The sequence below is a fragment of the Poeciliopsis prolifica genome, unplaced genomic scaffold (genome assembly GCF_027474105.1).
Source record: "Poeciliopsis prolifica strain line A6 unplaced genomic scaffold, Auburn_PproV2 SCAFFOLD007, whole genome shotgun sequence".
NCBI classification, from domain to species: Eukaryota; Metazoa; Chordata; class Actinopteri; order Cyprinodontiformes; family Poeciliidae; genus Poeciliopsis; species Poeciliopsis prolifica.
In genome coordinates this window covers 9,527,004-9,543,759 of record NW_026562382.1, presented here as the reverse complement: position 1 = coordinate 9,543,759, position 16,756 = coordinate 9,527,004, and the positions used below count along the sequence as shown (strand labels likewise).

At 38.8% G+C, this 16,756-nt stretch overlaps 3 protein-coding genes across 4 annotated transcripts; all 3 read right to left on the bottom strand.

The window, feature by feature from the left end:
- Positions 1-12: 12 nt before the first annotated feature.
- Positions 13-9,724, bottom strand: dnajc3a (DnaJ (Hsp40) homolog, subfamily C, member 3a). 2 transcript variants are annotated; one of them, XM_055031435.1, is made up of 12 exons: positions 9,471-9,724; positions 8,464-8,574; positions 8,246-8,370; positions 8,036-8,110; positions 6,767-6,919; positions 6,494-6,675; positions 5,852-5,971; positions 5,415-5,520; positions 5,207-5,327; positions 1,292-1,424; positions 784-932; positions 13-488 (listed from the first exon to the last, which is right to left on the bottom strand). In XM_055031435.1, the coding sequence occupies exons 1-12, from the start codon at positions 9,550-9,552 to the stop codon at positions 346-348; spliced, it is 1,500 nt and encodes a 499-aa protein (XP_054887410.1). In that variant the 5' UTR covers positions 9,553-9,724; the 3' UTR covers positions 13-345. The 2 variants fall into 2 exon arrangements, with proteins under 2 accessions (XP_054887410.1, XP_054887411.1); XM_055031436.1 differs by lacking the exon at positions 13-488 and adding an exon at positions 504-685.
- Positions 9,725-10,837: 1,113 nt separating this feature from the next.
- On the bottom strand, positions 10,838-13,246 carry cldn10c (claudin 10c). The gene is made up of 5 exons (XM_055032330.1): positions 12,931-13,246; positions 11,652-11,813; positions 11,495-11,576; positions 11,299-11,406; positions 10,838-11,186 (listed from the first exon to the last, which is right to left on the bottom strand). Exons 1-5 carry the CDS (start codon positions 13,160-13,162, stop codon positions 10,997-10,999), a joined length of 774 nt encoding a protein of 257 aa, XP_054888305.1. The 5' UTR covers positions 13,163-13,246; the 3' UTR covers positions 10,838-10,996.
- A 346-nt stretch (positions 13,247-13,592) lies between these two features.
- Positions 13,593-16,456, bottom strand: LOC129361467 (claudin-10). Its single transcript, XM_055032329.1, has 5 exons — positions 16,168-16,456; positions 15,485-15,646; positions 15,295-15,382; positions 15,092-15,199; positions 13,593-15,021 (listed from the first exon to the last, which is right to left on the bottom strand). The coding sequence occupies exons 1-5, from the start codon at positions 16,397-16,399 to the stop codon at positions 14,835-14,837; spliced, it is 777 nt and encodes a 258-aa protein (XP_054888304.1). The 5' UTR covers positions 16,400-16,456; the 3' UTR covers positions 13,593-14,834.
- Positions 16,457-16,756: the final 300 nt, after the last annotated feature.

Below are 16,756 nucleotides of genomic sequence, written 5' to 3'. Positions count from 1 at the left end.
TCATATAAAAAATAGTGTTTATGAATAAATTTAATCAGATGAGTGGATGTGAATTGCAGAGTGTGTGACACATGGAAACAATCCATGTGTCAGAATGAACTTCATGTTGACAAATAAGCTGCTTCACACAAGGCGGATACAGGTATACCTACCCGCCTCACCCCCCAGGCGACACTCCAGGTTGCATTTTTCAACAACAGAGATGAGTTTTTAATTAAAGTCACCATTCGCTCCACATTTTTCTGACAGCCAGGAAGTGACATGGTTTTTTTCATGCCAATGATCTCCTTTTCAAATAGGGAGGAAAGGAAAATCCGCTCCAGTTATGCTTAATACCAAGACTTCTCAGTTGTAGCTAAATTTGAAGTTGAAGGGTCCGGAGCCGAACGGGTTGAAACCTTGGAAGCCGTGGAAACCTCCGTGGAACGGGCCCTGCTGGCTCTCTGGATCCATGGGGTCTTCGCCGTGGTCGAACTTGGTTCTCATTTCTGGAAAGCACAGATTTATCTGAGGTTCTAGTGAAACTGAACACGTCGTCTTTTTGTAAACTTGTTTAAGCATCCTGACTTGGCTAAAATTCTGAGTTGCGAATGCATGTTTTTCTTCAGAGTCAAATCCTGTTGCCTCTAACATGAGATTCATTCTGTCATCTTTCTTGTTTGAATCAGCCAAGCTTGACTGTTTCCTACCAATAATCCAACAGGACAAAATAAATTCCAGTAAGGAGCCATGTTCTGCAAGATGGGCACTAATAGCGTCTCAGACTGCAGACGTCATCCTTACCTGGATCGGTGAGAACCTCTTTAGCCTGAGCAATGTCTATGAACTTCTTCTCTGCCTTCTTCTTCTCCTCCGGGTCCTGGAAGTTGTCAGGGTGCCACTGTTGGGCCAGTTTTCTGTAAGCACGGATAATCTCCTTTTTCTGGGCAGTTCTGTGAGCGTGAATAGAGCATTATCAGCACATTCTATAAAAATGCAAACAGCCACTATATCTCAACGTTAACACAAGCTGAAGCCAAAAATACTTTTGGATTCTAAGTTGGTGTTCTGGTTCCTGCATAGGAAACCAAGTATTTTCAAAAGTATAATGATTAAAAAGTGGCTCAAATAGTGTTTGCTTGTAGGATATTTTTTCCTAAACTTTTATGTGTAAAACAAATTGTTGTTTGAATGAAAAACGTTCCTTCCTGACACATGCTTAATTAGAATTAATTAAACATCCTAATTCTAATTAATGCTGCCCTAAAAAAATCCCAAGCTAAATTTCCTAAATCCAGTGATCAGCACACACCTCTTCACTCCAAGAATCTTGTAGTAATCCCTCCTTTGTGACTGTTTGAGAAGTCGCTGAGCTTTTTCCAGGCCTTCTTTGATCTCATGGTCGTTCTCGTTGTGTTTCGCTGCAGTCTCATAGTCTTTAATGGCTGGAAAGAAAAAGAGAAAAATAATGTTTAGTACCTCTTTTTCTTTTTGTAAAATTGGTACTGAAAACTTTGATGTGTCTTAGTGGGACTTTGTCAGACTAACACAAATTTGAAAGAAAAGGATTAAATGATGTCCAAATGTTCATATTCAATTTCCTCAACTTCAGCACCCCTAAATAAAATCCAGTCAGTGTAACCAATTTGCAAATACAGTCAATCTCAGTATAAATACAACTGACAGGAAATGGTGGTGGCAGCATCAATCTATCAGACGTGGGAAGGTGAATGAACAAACAAATCTTTTAGAGGCTTGAAAAAAATTGTGAAAACATAACTAGAGCTTCTAACGCATCAAAACATATTGATGCGTTAGAACAGCCTAGTCAAAGTCCAGACTTCATTTCATTCCTTGGCAAGACGTTAAAGACATTCTGCATCCACTGAGCTTGAGCCATATGACTTTCCTCCGACATCATAAAGAAGCGTTGCAAGAAATAAACGTACCCAAAAACAACGTCTCAACATCAAGTCCTCTCAGAGACAGAATTATTTTTTAAAATTAATCTAGCTACTTTTCTGAAATTAAGAATGTACGGCGAACTTAAGGAAAATCAAATGCTTCAAACCTGTGTGACTGAACAACAGGAGGCTAAAAGAGTTGCTTTAGGAACAGCAGTGCAGCATGCAGAACACGTGAATTCAATTTCAGCCAGCCACATCACTCCAAGAAAAAAAAAAAAAACAAACAGCGGAGGCAATCACAGCGATGCATGTTAACAGCCGGTACGCATGGCACAAGGCTCCTCCAGGATATTACTTTATTGTCTGGCTGACACAAAGAGCCGTGGTCTGGGCTGATTTAAATGCATCTACTGACTGAGAAGTGATTAATTAAAATGGCTTTTTACTGTAGATTGCATACAGAGGGCTAAAAGCAGTCCAAAGTGCTTGTGCAAAAAAAAAAAAAAAAAAAAAAAAAAAAAAAAAACTGATGAATTCAGAGGGGTGCTTTTTGAAGAAAATGAAGAAAATACAAAAAAATATTGTTCTGCCTTATTTGAAAATACTGCACTGTGGACCAAAATAACACAGATAAGCTAAGCAAATGTCAGGGAAGTTGACAAGTTATTCAACTTCATAAGAAATGAGAGTGGAGGAAGAAATGGTCGATATAAACTTGTGAAGAAAACAGTAAATATCTGAGGGATCAGCAGATGGATTTCTACACCTTAAATGTCAAGCTGCTTTAAATAAATTACTCAAGTTTCCACATTCAGAAAATGCTGAAAACTACTCAAATATCTGCCATTATTTAGTAGCGCCCGTCGCTTCATAAATGTTGGCCTACATGCTCTTGCTTTATCGATGTCACATTAATTTAATAGGTTGCATCTGCAGCTTATTCACTCCTGATGTAAACTCATTCAGCAGGAAGCAGAGACGGCTTCAGGGCGAATGTGAGCACAGGGTTCGGATGCTTTGAGCCGTGTTTACCCTGCGCGGTGAACCCAGGTGAATTAAACGCCCATGTGTTCTGACACATTAAAGGCCCACATGTGGTCCGCCGTCTCTTAACGGCTGATGTGTTCGAGTCACGTTAATGACAGCACAGGTCGATCTCAGTGAGGCTTGTTCTGCAGATGTGATGAGGATCTCCAGGATGAGTCTTATTATTTCTTGGCTGACTTTACAGAACGATGGGGTTTGTTAGAGACATGTACTAGATGTTTTTTTTGTTTTTGATTTTGTTTTGACCTGGAAAGAACTAAAATAAAGGAGCAAGAAGATTAAATTAATGTCTTTGTTTTGTTGCAGTCATTACTCCATGTATGTGCATACTGACTTTTACAACTAGCACCTATGAGATGTTGGCTCAGTAAAATCTAAAAGTAAAATCCAACATGACTCAACATCCTCAAGTGGGCTTGAAACACAAGAGTTTCTAATGTGTCTTATTTCTGTTTTAAAAATTGCTAGCAAAGAGTAAAGCGTAGCTCTGAATTGGTAAAGTGTTTCTGAAGCATGTTAATGCACAGCTGCACTTCAATACATTAAAAAAAATCATTTAAAAGTTTTAGTGATTAAGAAAATTAAACATTACTTTTTGTTGACTGATTATAGTAGCTAATAACAAAATGCAGTTCCATTAAATTTTTTTTTTTTAATTTACTTTCAGGGCAGTGGTCTCAAACCCTTGACCTCAAGGCACAGCTGACCATTGGTGTCCAAAGTCAGTCCTCAAGGGTTTTAGTCCTGTTACTACCTATGCAATATTCTTTAGCTGCGTTTTCACTACAGACAAAACTTTATCAGTATTGCCACTGGTGCTAAAAAGTGTGATGCTACAAAAAGTTTCCTTTACAATTTTGCAAAACAAGCCAATTTTGAAAAAGTACATCATCCTATTTGCCAAAACGTTTCACAAAAATCTAGAGTTTTTTGGGGGGGGATTTTTTCTTCCAAAATTGCCATGTTTCCATTAAGTGAATTTATTTTAAAAGTGTCGCATTGCATAATATGGCCAATGGAAACACAGCTGCTGTTCTGCAGAGGTCTGCTAACAAGCTATCATTTTGTCCAGGGTGAGTTGAACAAGGAAGAGAATTAAAACAGGATAACAGCACACACAAGGAGAATGAATCCATGCCAAAGAAACAGATCCTTTACAGAGTGCCACAGTTGTGTGGACAAATAGAAAGTTGAGTGGAAGAAAGAAGTACACAAGCAAAGTCCATTTAGAAAGGAGTCATAGCTTCAAGAGTAATCTCAATGAGATGCACCCAGTACATTGGCTACAACATACATTCATCATGTTGAGCCACTCCCAAAATGGAGATATCACCAGGAATGTCTGACCTGGGTTAAAAAAAAAGTACTTTGCTGTTCCTCAGTTGTCCAAAGTCATCATTTTAGATAAAAGTAAATTGTACATTTGAAAATCAAGGTATCAGAGTCTGGAGGAGGAGTGGCACAAAGATACGTAGTCCTAGGAAAAAATATGATTCTGTGCAGATCTCTGGATGAGAACCCGATTGTGAAATCCTAAAGTTGGACAGTTGACTGTTTTTATGCTGTGGTGCAGCAGGGACCCCATGTGGTAAGACTGTGTCATTACAGTTGTTACCATCAGCAGAGCCTTTTGTAGAAGAGTAAAGACAGCCAATAAAAAAAATATTTTTTTTCAAAAGCTTTTCCCAAGGTTACTTTAGAGTTAAGGGATCTTATTACTCTGATACAAGTAAATTGTTCATACCTCTGATTCTAATAAAAGAATATTCTCTCCAAGCCACTCCATTGTAGTTCTGGCTTTATGTTTGAACCTCTGGCACAGTCTCAATTCTTAAGTAGAATTTCACCAAAAGTATAATGCTGCCACCACCGTGTTTCTAATCTTTAAGTACGAATAGGACTTCCTCCCCTTCCCCCAACACACTAATGTTCTCCAATAACCTTCTAGGGTTTATTTCTATAGTTATACAGAAATAAATTAGAGTTTATTTACTAAACAGGCAACTCCAGGAGTTCAGTTGGCATTACATTTTCTGACTTTCCTTACGCTTGGGAATTACGCACCATTCTGTGTTGCTCTATCACTTTATTTTATACTGTATATTTTGTACTGTATATTTTTATGTGAAATGGCAGACGATTCAAGTGTTTTTGTTGTTTTCTTTGTTATTATCAGGTATCTGAGAAGTGACGTATACACTCGAGAAACACAAAAAAGTCTCAGACACAGTTGAAATGCAAAAGAAATAGAGAGGTCGAGCCAACAGGCTTACCTTCTTCATACTGTTCGTTTTGAACGTAGGCCTGAGCTCTGTCCTTCAGCACGTTCACGTTCTCAGGATCCGACTGTAGGACTTCGCTACACACTGAAACTGCCCTGGCCCCCTGCTGAGCCTGCTCAGAACACAAACCCAAACAGAATGGTGTAGTTAATATTCCTGTAAAAACCAAAAATAAAAAATACAGAGCGAGGGCTCCGACCTGTGAAAGTGCGTGGCAGATTCTCTCCTTGGCCAGAGCAGAGAACTGGGGGACATTGGGCTCAGTCTTCATAACGGCTTCATATTTACTCACTGCCTCCTCAAACCTTCAAGATTAAGAGGACATGTCAGCTAGCAGAACGCTGCATGGTGTACAGCATCATTCTCCACATGCAGCCTTATGAATACTGTACATTAAATAAGTCAAATTTGATGCGACAACCATTCACGTTAAGATAGGATTTGCAGGCATGTGTATGAAACCAGAAAGGGGAGTGCTTCAGGACTCAAAGAGACTATAGCTGATGTAACCTCTGGTATTCAGAAGGGATATTTCATTCCTACTTGAATACATAAAAGATATTAAAATACATTCACGCCGCTTGAAGCATTTCACTGTAACCATTTCAAGCCAGCACACATTTGGTAAACACTAACCTCTGCTCTCGGATATGCTCCTCTGCAGACTGGATCTGTTTGTTGAGCTTCTTGACCTGTTTGTAATGCTTGAAACACTGCTGGTGATCCGGGTCCAGCTTCAGGCACTCGCGCACCTCACTGCAGGTCACAGGAGATGAGCAGACTTTACACTTTCTTTGTTATTACAGAAATAGTTCACTGGTTTCTTGCTACATTTGCACTGCACTTAGTGCTTGAAATGACTGATTTTCTGGCTCTAATAACTAAGAGAGTGGCACAATGAAGCAGAGTTATAGTGTCTTGCAGAAGTATTTATGCACCACAAAGTTCTTCATATTATGTCACATTAAAACCACAAACTTAAAGTCATCTTTTGGGAATGTAAATGATTTTTAAACTAAAATTGAAAGTTGAGACTGAAAATAAAAATCTACCTTCTTTACTCAGACACCCTTAGATTACCTTCCGAAGTAACCTACTTTGTAGGTAAAGTCAGTTTGCAACTGAAATTCATGGTTGTAATATTAACACAGTTCAATCAATATGAAGACTTTTGCAAAGAACTGCAGGTTGACGAGAGAATATCAGCAAATACTTCTAAAAATCCGTTCAGAAAGAGTGTATATGTGGCAAAACAAAACTCACAAAGGCCCTCCTTACTTGAGTGACATCTCGTGGTCTCCGAGGTTATAGTAGATGGTGCTGAGCTTGTAGAAAGCCTGGGTGTTGTCGTTCTTCAGCTTGGACAAAGCTTTGAGGTCGCTGATGGCCTTCCCCATCTCTCCCATCTGAATGAAGCACTCTGCTCTCATCTCACGAGAGGTCACATCCCAAACGCAGGTCTGGGGAACGGGCAGATGCAAACGTTTAGAGGCGACTTCACAAACACAGTAAACGCTCTGCAGAAATAACAACAGAGGTGATGCTTCTTACCTCAATTATTGCCTCAAGCTGTGCAGCAGCTGTCAGGTAGTCTTTGCTGCCGTAGCTGCGGTGCGCCTCGGCCACAAGCCGCTGAAGCTCATCGGCCTTTGCCAGCTGGCTCGTAGCTTCCTTCTCTTCTTTGTTCGAAGGGTTGGAGTTGAGCTGAAACATTTTAAGGCGAGGAATTGCATCTGTTAGTTCTGTTTAAATCACAACCAGAATGAGAAAGATCTGAATTTGAAATATTGCAGGCACAACAGGGCCCAAAGGGATGAACACAAAATCCTCACGAAAACTGATTTCCAAAGTCACCTATGATTTCCCTGCCGCCTCGTCTCCAAACATTGCTCCTTGAACCCATTAGCTGTAAAGGTTCTCGTGTTTAGAAGAGCAATATCTGCTAATGACTGAGACGCTGCATAGGAAGACCCAACAACCCTTTCAAGGGATTCCTGCTAACTCAGCTTAGAGTGGAACATAAATGTGATACATTAGGTTGGACTACAGCTGCAGACTGCTGAAACAGCAGGACAGTGTCCACCTCTGGCCAGGTTGCTTGACGTTATTAGAGTAAAAGGTTTCTCCACCTTAAATGGACTTTCCAGAGGGACCGCAGCTCATCTGTCAGTAAGGAGGAAATGTGGAACCAAATTCAAACAAGGAGTTTCTGTTTTGACACTGAACCATTGTTTTTTGTGATTCTGTAAGTAAAATCACTAATCTTGGAAAATAAATAGTCTTCACTTTTATTTAAACGTTTTGTTTTAATGAATGTGGTCCTTTCTCATAATTACGGTTTTAATCTTATGTTTGGATGAACCTGAAAGCCTTTCAACTAATGAGATTTGAGTAGTTTGTATCTCAAAACATGGTACAAAAGGAGAGCATCATATCTAAGGTGATAAGAAAAAAATTTATTGAAGGACAATGCATAATAAACAGTCTGAACGCTATTCAAAAAAAATGTTTTTCCCAATTTGCTTTTCCAGGCAACCTTCTAAAAAAGAAGAAAGCATAACTAAACTCATCGTTCTGCTGAACCTGATTGTAGAACCAATAATGTTGATCCAATCGAGCAAACATTACAAGGTAACTCTGCTCAGTATATAGTTCAACAAATGTTCTCTTTTGCAAAGGAAATACAACCTTTTTTTTTTTTTTTTTACCATACTTGCATGCCTCCAAAGCTGGAATGAGGGAGATCAGGTTAACAAATCAACACTGACCCCTCCTGGACAAGTCTTGCTTTTATTTAGTTTAAACATAAACTATACTTACCACCTTCTTGAAGTCACTTTCTGCTTCATCCAGCTTTCCCTGCTTCAGAAGAAGGTTTCCTCTCTGAAGACGCGCCTTGAAAGAGAAATGGAGATGTTAGTTGTTGAACTACTGCAAAGAAAAAAAAAAGATTACTAAACCTGCTGACAGTGCAATATGACAAAGCGTGAGAGTAATAAATTATTTCAAGTTTCTGAGATAAAAACTCACAGATGTGAAGTCTGGTTTGAGTTCGATGACTCTGCTTAGGTCTGGTAGTGCAGACTTTGATTTTCCCATTGCGAGAAACACTGTAGCCCTCCTGTAGTACGCAATATAATTCTTGGGGTCTCCATCTAGGAAAATGGCAGGAAATACAACCACACACCTTTCCTAAAATGCATTTTATTGAGTAAAAATAACATGCTTTTTTTATTCCCATTACTCACCCACAGCAGCATGAAAATGTGAGAGGGCATCAGCCAGCTGTCCAGCAGCAAGCAGTTTCTTTCCCATTTCCATGTGATTGTCGACGCTTCCATCCTTCCCGCATTTGACTCCTGGAAACACACGGAGAGATAACAACAACGTGTACACACACACGGTCAGGCCCACAAGTTTTACGAGAAACAAAAAACATTTATTTTCACAAAGTTTGCTGTTTGAGTGCATGGATTACCATATTTGCTTTACTTTTATTTTCTACTTTCTGAAATATCCCAGTCGGGTTTGTTAAAGCTTTAGATTTACTGTGAGAATTGTAGTTGTGCAATTATGAAATGAATCCTCAAACATGTATTTCATCTATTAGTTGTAGACACATATATCTGTCTCTGCCTGCAGCAGACAGAGCCTGCTGCAGGCAGAGTTAGACCAGGTGTGAGTTTGCAGGTTCATGATAATGAGGCAGCCTTATGCAATCTGTCACTTTGCTCTCTAACTACATGCAGGACATGTAGCAAAAATAAAATCCATTAAGACTAAATTGCTAATTGTACGATTCACATTTATGCTGATGAAAAAAGTTATTTATTGCATTTTAAATAATGTCTCTTGATCAATTTACAAAATAAATAAATAAACTACGGCTATAAACAATTGGAACAATAAAGTTATTTAAAAAACAAGCTTTCTGTCGCTCAGACTTTATAAGCGACCAGCTGTGAGGCTTTTTGTCAATTATTTTCCCCCACGGTAAAAGGTCAGCTCACTTGTTTTAGTAGTGAATATTGTTCGATTTTATTGTTTTGCAGAGAGAAACTTACAAACAAAAGCGAGCTAAACCACTGTAATTAGCTAGCTTACGGTGAGCCAAGACAGCTAGCCACCTAGCAAACTAACAACGCCTGAACTCCAATCAGGTCAGCTCGACCCATGGATAACGGTTAGAGGAAATGTCACCGTTACAAAGTCAGTAACTACGGATATTTGAATAAGGCTAACTAGCAACTCTTACCCTCGTATCGCATGTCAATCAAAACAAGAACATATGGGATGTAAGTCAGTATCTTGTGGGCTACATGGTCGATGGAAACCATGGTTGAATTTGGTCTTCTCTCGGTATGTCCCAAGCTGTCAGGAGATGATTTACCAGGTGTTTGGCTTAGCTCTCTGTAGTCCCATGTGTTGCTTTTCACTGTTTTGCCATAGCTCCCCAGTTCTCCACAGCAGTCACCGCACAGCGGCACACTCCGCTGTCCGGTCGTGGGGGCCGCTGATTGGCTGGTTGGCTTGTTAAGCCCCGCCCATAACCCTTGGCTCAACGGAAAGCGGCCACGGCAGCACAAAACGGGCTGCGCGTGCTTAGGAGTGTCCTGCGATTTAGAAAGTCCGTCCATCTCTCTATTACAGAAAAATGACAAAAATATATCGATGCAACATTCTCTAGTTCTTGTTGGTCTTGATTCTGTTTTCAAATTTTTGTATCTTTTCAGTCAATCGTAACAAATGGCCCACTCACCGCAGGTTCTGTTGGAGCTTTCCACCCACTAACTTGATCAAATTTGCTGGGTTTCCCAGACAGACATTTAACTTGACTGCATTGTTTGCATTAAATGACATCTGCATGATTGTATTGAATTTAGTAGAGTACCAAAGGGTGTCAGGAAATAGCAGAAACCAGAGCCATGGAAATACAGTGGCATGCTGTCGGGCACGTGTGCCACTGTAGTACATGTTCTCTAAATTTATCATTTTGAAAAGTGGCTAAGAGATTTGGCCTCTGCCTCAGGTCCTAGTTTTATCCCAGGAAAAGAGAAAGGTTGCTATTTAAAAGTTGTCAAACACTCAGTTGACATAGAAAAGTAAAGTACAAAGTAATAATAGTAATACTGGAATGTTTTGTCAAAAGACAAATATTTCTAAGTGTTGGGGTTTTTTCCCACTGATTAAATGTATCTTATTGTAGTGACACATTGATTTATTTGGACTTTTTTTCTTTACAACATCTTTAAAGGAGGTACTTGGACATGTAGGCCATAAATTAGAGCCAGGGACATTTTGCGAACTTTAAAAGTTTTAACATAAGAAAAGACAAAAATAGTTTTATTACCTCAGCAAATTTAACCAATTGACAAATATTCTAAGCTAAGCAAAACAAACAAATTTGCTTCGAAATTTGCTTAATTGACTGATTGAATCAAACTCATTTTATGATTTATTATCCCTTTGGGAATAGAAGCAATCTTTAAAATCTGCCTAAATAATAAATTCACCTGTTTAAAACTAGCGTTCAGCCTTTTGGGGTTATCCTTTAGATGGTTTGTTAAAACCATCAAGTCAAAACATATTCTACAGCAAAGAAAATGTTGCTATACAACACAAGACATGAAAGAATTTTAATTCGAAAGACTTTCAAGTAGATACAGTGATGAGAAAAAGTATGTGTTGAATGATCTGAAATGTGTTTATCCGACCAAAAAAAAAGCAACAACAGATCAAATCTGCAAAGACAGTACTTTTCCATGAAACTGTAGGCAAAAATCAGACATAAGCGGTGCTGCCCGTCTTCCTTGTTGTGCTTGAGATGACGGAGATGCTGCTGTTTCTGCTTCCGCTGGAGCTCCTCGACTTCCTCGTCCCTGTGATCGCTGTGCGAGCCGATGATGCGTAGCTCTTTCTCGATGGAACAAATGTGTAGGCAGGGTACTCTGTGATGGGGTACTTCTCTGGCCTGTTAGGATCATATTCAAGAGATATACAGTTGTATTTCAGAGAACAATGAAAAGGGCAAATGTTTTTTTTTTTTCTTTCTTTTGTAAAGCTTTTTCATATCAATATTTGACCTTGAGTTGAAAGCTTCTCTCCCTGCTAAGATGCTATAGACAAGGCCTCCAGTGAGAAGCAAGGTGGAGCCACCCCAACCAATGAAGACTCCAACACCGATCTCAAACCTGGTTACAGATAAAAAGAGAAAAACACTATTGATCTGTTGATTTGTATTTGCAGACAAACCTTAACGATTTAACGGATTGCACATACTTCTGTTCCACATAGTTTGGGTTATCAAACTCTGATCTGATTTTATTTCCATAATAAGAGAACGCCACCATTGCACACAATCCTGAAATGATACAGGGACATTGCTTTAAATGCTGAAACATTCTCTTTATACCAGTGAGATCTTTCTGGGTTTTACCTCCTATAAGGTAGTTCATCCCTCCAGCAAAGGTTACTTTTGCATTTGTAATCTCTGAGCCCCCAATCTTAGTGCACTTCATTCCCACTAAGACCAGGATGGATCCAAAGAAAGCCAAAATAATAGAGATGATGATGAGAGCCCGGCACATATGAATGTCCCCTGTTGAAAAGGAAAACAATTTGAATATGTTTTGTATTTAACCAAACTGGGTATTGAAAAAGTACTCATAGCCCCTGTACCACAAATGTCAATGTATTTTATTCTGCTTTTGTGTACTACACCAACACAAAGTTGTTCATAATAGAAAAAGTGTAAGAATAGAAAACATGTTTTGTTTTCTGGAAAAGTCATACTTTATCCCTTTGCTTTGATGCCCCTAAATAATCTAGTTTAATAATCAGGCTAGAGAAATGATCCACTTGTGATTTACCAGAGTACACACAGGTGATTTCAGTATAACTACATCTGTTTGTTGTTGAAGACTTCAGAGGTTTGTCAGTGAACATTAGAGAACAAACAGAAGCAGAAACACACCAGAGCTATCAGGGAGAAAGTTGTGAAGAGATTTTAAGAATTGAACATTTCACAAAAACACTATTAAATCTGTCATTGACACAACTGCAAGCCCATCAAAAAATTGGCCAGCTGACTAACCTGAGCGCCAAAAGGAGAGCATTAATCAGAGATGTATCTAATAGGTCAATAGTTTTTTAGCCCATAATAAGTCCATCGCTCTAATCATGTTATGGGAATGCTTTTCTTCAGAGCGGACAATGGAAATTGGTCAGTGATGGAAAGATGGGTGGAGGCAAATCCAGAATATTCCTTCAGAAAAAACATGTTAGACATTTTTGGTTTCAGGCTCAAATGAAAACATATTCACACTGAAGTGAAGCTTCACTTTTGAGCAGGATAATGGCCATGAACGTGGAATAGTCTAGATCAATGGTTCTCAGACTGAAAAACTGTCCAAATGACTCAAGTGGAGATGTTTTTTTGAGGAAGAATTAGCAAAAGCTTTTTATCTCCATCTTTAAAACTAGTTGAGACATAGACTAGAAAAACTTGCAGCTATATTTGTAAAGAAAGGCAGTGTTATTATGGGACTGAATTCATGGTGTCCTTTGTGTTTCATTCACAACTATGCACTATTTAATCAGAATCATTTTTACATAAATACACAATGTAAAACACTGAAATTTGTCATAGGGAAAGAAACCTGAATAAGCTTAAAAAGTGTGGATACTTTTGAGAGGGTACTGTATGCTGTACTTACAATTCAGTGCCAGCAATGATGGGATTCCCTTGCAGTCAGAGACTCCTGTGGAGTCAGAAACGCAATCTTTCCACAAGTTGGAGTAGTAGTTCGCCGATGTCAGGACAATAGAGCTAACCTCAGACCACGTCCAGATCTCAATGGGCTGAGTGGAACAGACCAAAATCCACCCGGCTACACAGACCACAAAGCAGCCGATCTCTGTGTACATCACCACAGTCCTGTAACCCATGTTGCCCCCCCAGGTTCAGACGTAAAACAACAACCCAAGCTTCTGAAATTGTGGAACACCTCAGTTTCGGACCTGTTCAAAGCTCCCTGCTCACCTCTGCTCTAAGATGGAAAAACATACTCACACGCACTCAACCATGTTTGTGTACATCATCACATGTTTTGCCTTGAAGTGCACTTTGTGTTCTGTAAAGATTGCTTGAGCTATTATGTTTTCTGTTTATACCCAGGAACTTTCCAGCATGATTTGGTTTTGGTCAGCTCTTTCCCTCAGAGTTTACTAAAGTCGAATGTGGCACTCTGAGAGAAGACTCGTTATGCTCAAAGAAGTGACGATCTACAGTAATGTCCATGCAGTTCTACTAAATATGTTGGAGACATAACAAATCAAATTGCCGCCCACTGAATGTCAACAATGTTTTTTATTATACTGATCATACTGACAAAAACAGCTTCTCCAGAAAAAGTGATACTCAAATGGCTGCCTGAAATCACATTATTAAGAGTAAACACGATAAAAACAGCACCACTTGACAAACACAGAACATGAACTAACACATTGTTGATGCTTTTCATATGAAGGACAGTTGATTTCTATCCAGAAAAGCTGTCCAACCTTTTTATGAAAATGTCCTAATTGAAAAGATAGTCAATTAAAAAGGGCGCAAAATATTCTCATGCTCACTTGTTTGTATCAAAACTGACAAGACAGAGCAAAACGCCTTCCTTGTTTGTTTAAAGATGGGTTTCATCTTTAAACAAACAAAGATGTTTCTTTAAACATCTTTGTTTGTTTCCTTTGTTGTTGTTTTTTGCAAAATGGTCAACACATTTTATTGGTCAATATCTTATCTGATATCTTTGTTATGCAGAAAATGTTTACTGTGATGAAAAAAGTAAGATGTTAATTGTTTAGTTTTATACTTGTCCTTTTTGCACTGATTCACATCTTTTGCATTACTTTCTTGTTTTTAAACAAACCTGAGGAATTTGTGTTCTATTTATTTCAGTTTTGTGTGTATTTGGATATATTAGGTACTGTTATTTTAGAGGCTTCTGCTGTGTTTGTTCATGACTTCTCAGAAATGTCCTGAGCCTGTGGATCAGTTTCTTCAAATTCCCCAGGACTTTGCAGTTTTCCCATCCACCCATTTATCTCTCATAATTCATAGTCAAAGTTGAAGACCAGAAATTGGGTAAAAATAGAAAGTTTTACTTTTTGACTCCATCCTGACAGCTTGGAAATTTACTGCAGAATAGGACCCAATCTGTCCACGAATTTTCTTCTCTAACCTATTGGCATTTCATGAGCAAAACACTGAGACACTTGAAGCTTTGCTTGAGGGAGAGATTAAAGTGAGCATACCTCATTCCTCCAATTAAAAAGCTATGACCTCAGACTTACAAGTTGAAAGATATTTGAGCATTTTCACATCAATTTCATAACAACCCTTGGTGTCATATGAATTGGTTGAAAATGGTGAAATCCAAAAACTAAGGCTTTGCCTTTATTAGAACCTAAACACCAATTGGCTAAGTGATAAAAAGAAGTGACAAAAAACATAGTAATGATAGAAAATGCTACCAAATCACTGCATTCAGTTTAGTTAGACATTATACACTTTTTTACAACCCTGCTGCAGGACTTTGCGAGTCTTGAAAAAGCTTCGGTACTACACAAATGCATCTCTTTCTGACAGTTTTGGTGTAGCTTGAGACAGCCTTGAGATCTTGCTGCTTGATCGTCCTGAGGCGTAAGACCCATAGAGTCGGGAGGGTTCGTAGTATCCTGTGTACAAACTTCTTCCTCTGTAGGATGGGGGCATGTATGTTGGTCTGGCATATACCTCTATTACATTTCTAAAAAGCAAAACATAAAGTTAATGGTCAACTTATTACATATGAAAGATTAGATGAGCGGTTCACATACCTATCAGGGTAGATTACTTTGATGACCGTCACAGCATACAGAACAGCCCCCCCAAAAATTAAAAAACATCCCACCAAACCCATAAATACGGGTGGTCCTAATTCATATCTAAAATGAAAACAGAAAAGAAAAACACAATTCACATTTTTAATAGTAAAAGACAGTTTTGATTAGTATTTTCCTGTTGCTAAAAAAAGCCGTACCGTAATTCTCCAGCTGGCAAATTGGTAGCAAAAGCTGTTCTGGCAACTCTGTTGATGTATAAGCAGTAGGCAACAAGATTTGACACACCTGTGTGCAAAGGTTTTGATGAAACTAAATAAATAGATGAAGGCAAAACATTTCTTCCATGTTTTTTTTTAGAGAAAAGCACACCTGAATTCTTGTACTCACCACCAACAAAATGAAAAACGGCTCCAGAAAAGACCAGCTTGTCTTTGGTTGGTTCCGCTCCACCGATATAAGTGCACTCCATCCCAACAAAGCAACACACGACTGCAAAGAATCCAATCGTCAAGCCGCACATTAGCAACCCCCGTACTGCCTGGACGTAATCTGTCAGCATCAAAAAAAATAAGAAAATGTTATTGGTTGTACTTTTGTCCGGCTGTGAGAAGATTCAGGGATTATTAAATCCTGGCTTGGTGTCTGTCTGCATGGTGTTTGCAGTTTGAGTTTTCACTGTTTACTCTGGTTTACCATCCTCCACTAAGAGCCCTAGAAACATGACTGTTGGGTTGCTGGAGTTAATTAGTTAGTTAGAGGATGTACAACAGTGCAATTGGAATTCAGAATTGTGTGTAATGGTGAAGAAATTATGTTAAGCATATCTTTAGAAGATAAAACAATCATTTTAGACACATGATAATCCTCTGTTGGATAGAGTTAATGCCTAAAAGCTCATTCAGATATTTATAAAAATTCAATAACGTAGACAAAAGTGAAAGTTTCTGGCTCATACTACTTACAAAAAGGGCTGTGACAAATGCAACATGTTCAAAACATTGTGACACTTTATATCACACAGTGAATTCTACAATGAATAAAACATGTTTTTTTGAAGGAAGACAACTTACACAAGACACTCCAGAGGACCCCGTAGTCTCTACAGCTGGTGACGGCAGTGGAGTCGGTGATACAGTCCTTCCACAGGTTGGACCAGTACCAGGCCACCTTGATTATGAAGGAGCCACCTTGTCCTCCAATCTGGCTGATTCTCCAGTAGTCCATCGCCATGGTGCACAGAATGAACAGCCATCCCAAAGAAGAGATCAAGAAGCCAAATATTTGTATCAAACGCTTCTTCATTACTGAATTGACAAAATCTGCTAATACAACGTGCACATAAAAAAAAAAAAAGACTGGAGCTCACACGTCTACATTTGAGTCAGAAAGTTCCCATATGTCATAATAGGGGATGGAGATGATGACACTGTGTTTGTGTTATTTTTGTGGGAGAGGGCTGTATGACATTGTGCAAGATGTTTATAGTAAACCTTGTGCAGCCTGTCTTTAGTTTTGATTGTTTCCCGTGTCTATAGTTTAGGGAGGAGCCTTTGATGCTGTGCACACAGAGAGACGTTTTACTACATCTCAGTATTAAAGAGACTTTTCATAGACATATCCGACAGAAACATTTATCTAAATAACCGTTATTGACATTAG

Bases quoted from the DNA above. Each gene is read 5' to 3' on its own strand.
- dnajc3a (XM_055031435.1), bottom strand. From the start codon at position 9,552: ATGGTTTCCATCGACCATGTAGCCCACAAGATACTGACTTACATCCCA. The intron at 8,371-8,463 runs GTGAGTAATGGG...CCATTTTCCTAG, and splicing joins ACATTTTCATGCTGCTGTGG to ATGGAGACCCCAAGAATTAT. The intron at 6,920-8,035 runs GTAAGTATAGTT...AAAATGTTTCAG, and splicing joins AAAGTGACTTCAAGAAGGTG to CTCAACTCCAACCCTTCGAA.
- cldn10c (XM_055032330.1), bottom strand. From the start codon at position 13,162: ATGGGTTACAGGACTGTGGTGATGTACACAGAGATCGGCTGCTTTGTG. The intron at 11,814-12,930 runs GTAAGTACAGCA...CCTTTTCAACAG, and splicing joins ATCATTGCTGGCACTGAATT to GGGACATTCATATGTGCCGG. The intron at 11,187-11,298 runs GTCAAATATTGA...TGATCCTAACAG, and splicing joins AGAGAAGCTTTCAACTCAAG to GCCAGAGAAGTACCCCATCA.
- LOC129361467 (XM_055032329.1), bottom strand. From the start codon at position 16,399: ATGAAGAAGCGTTTGATACAAATATTTGGCTTCTTGATCTCTTCTTTG. The intron at 15,647-16,167 runs GTAAGTTGTCTT...TGATGCTGACAG, and splicing joins GGTCCTCTGGAGTGTCTTGT to ATTACGTCCAGGCAGTACGG. The intron at 15,383-15,484 runs GTGAGTACAAGA...CTTTGCACACAG, and splicing joins CGTTTTTCATTTTGTTGGTG to GTGTGTCAAATCTTGTTGCC.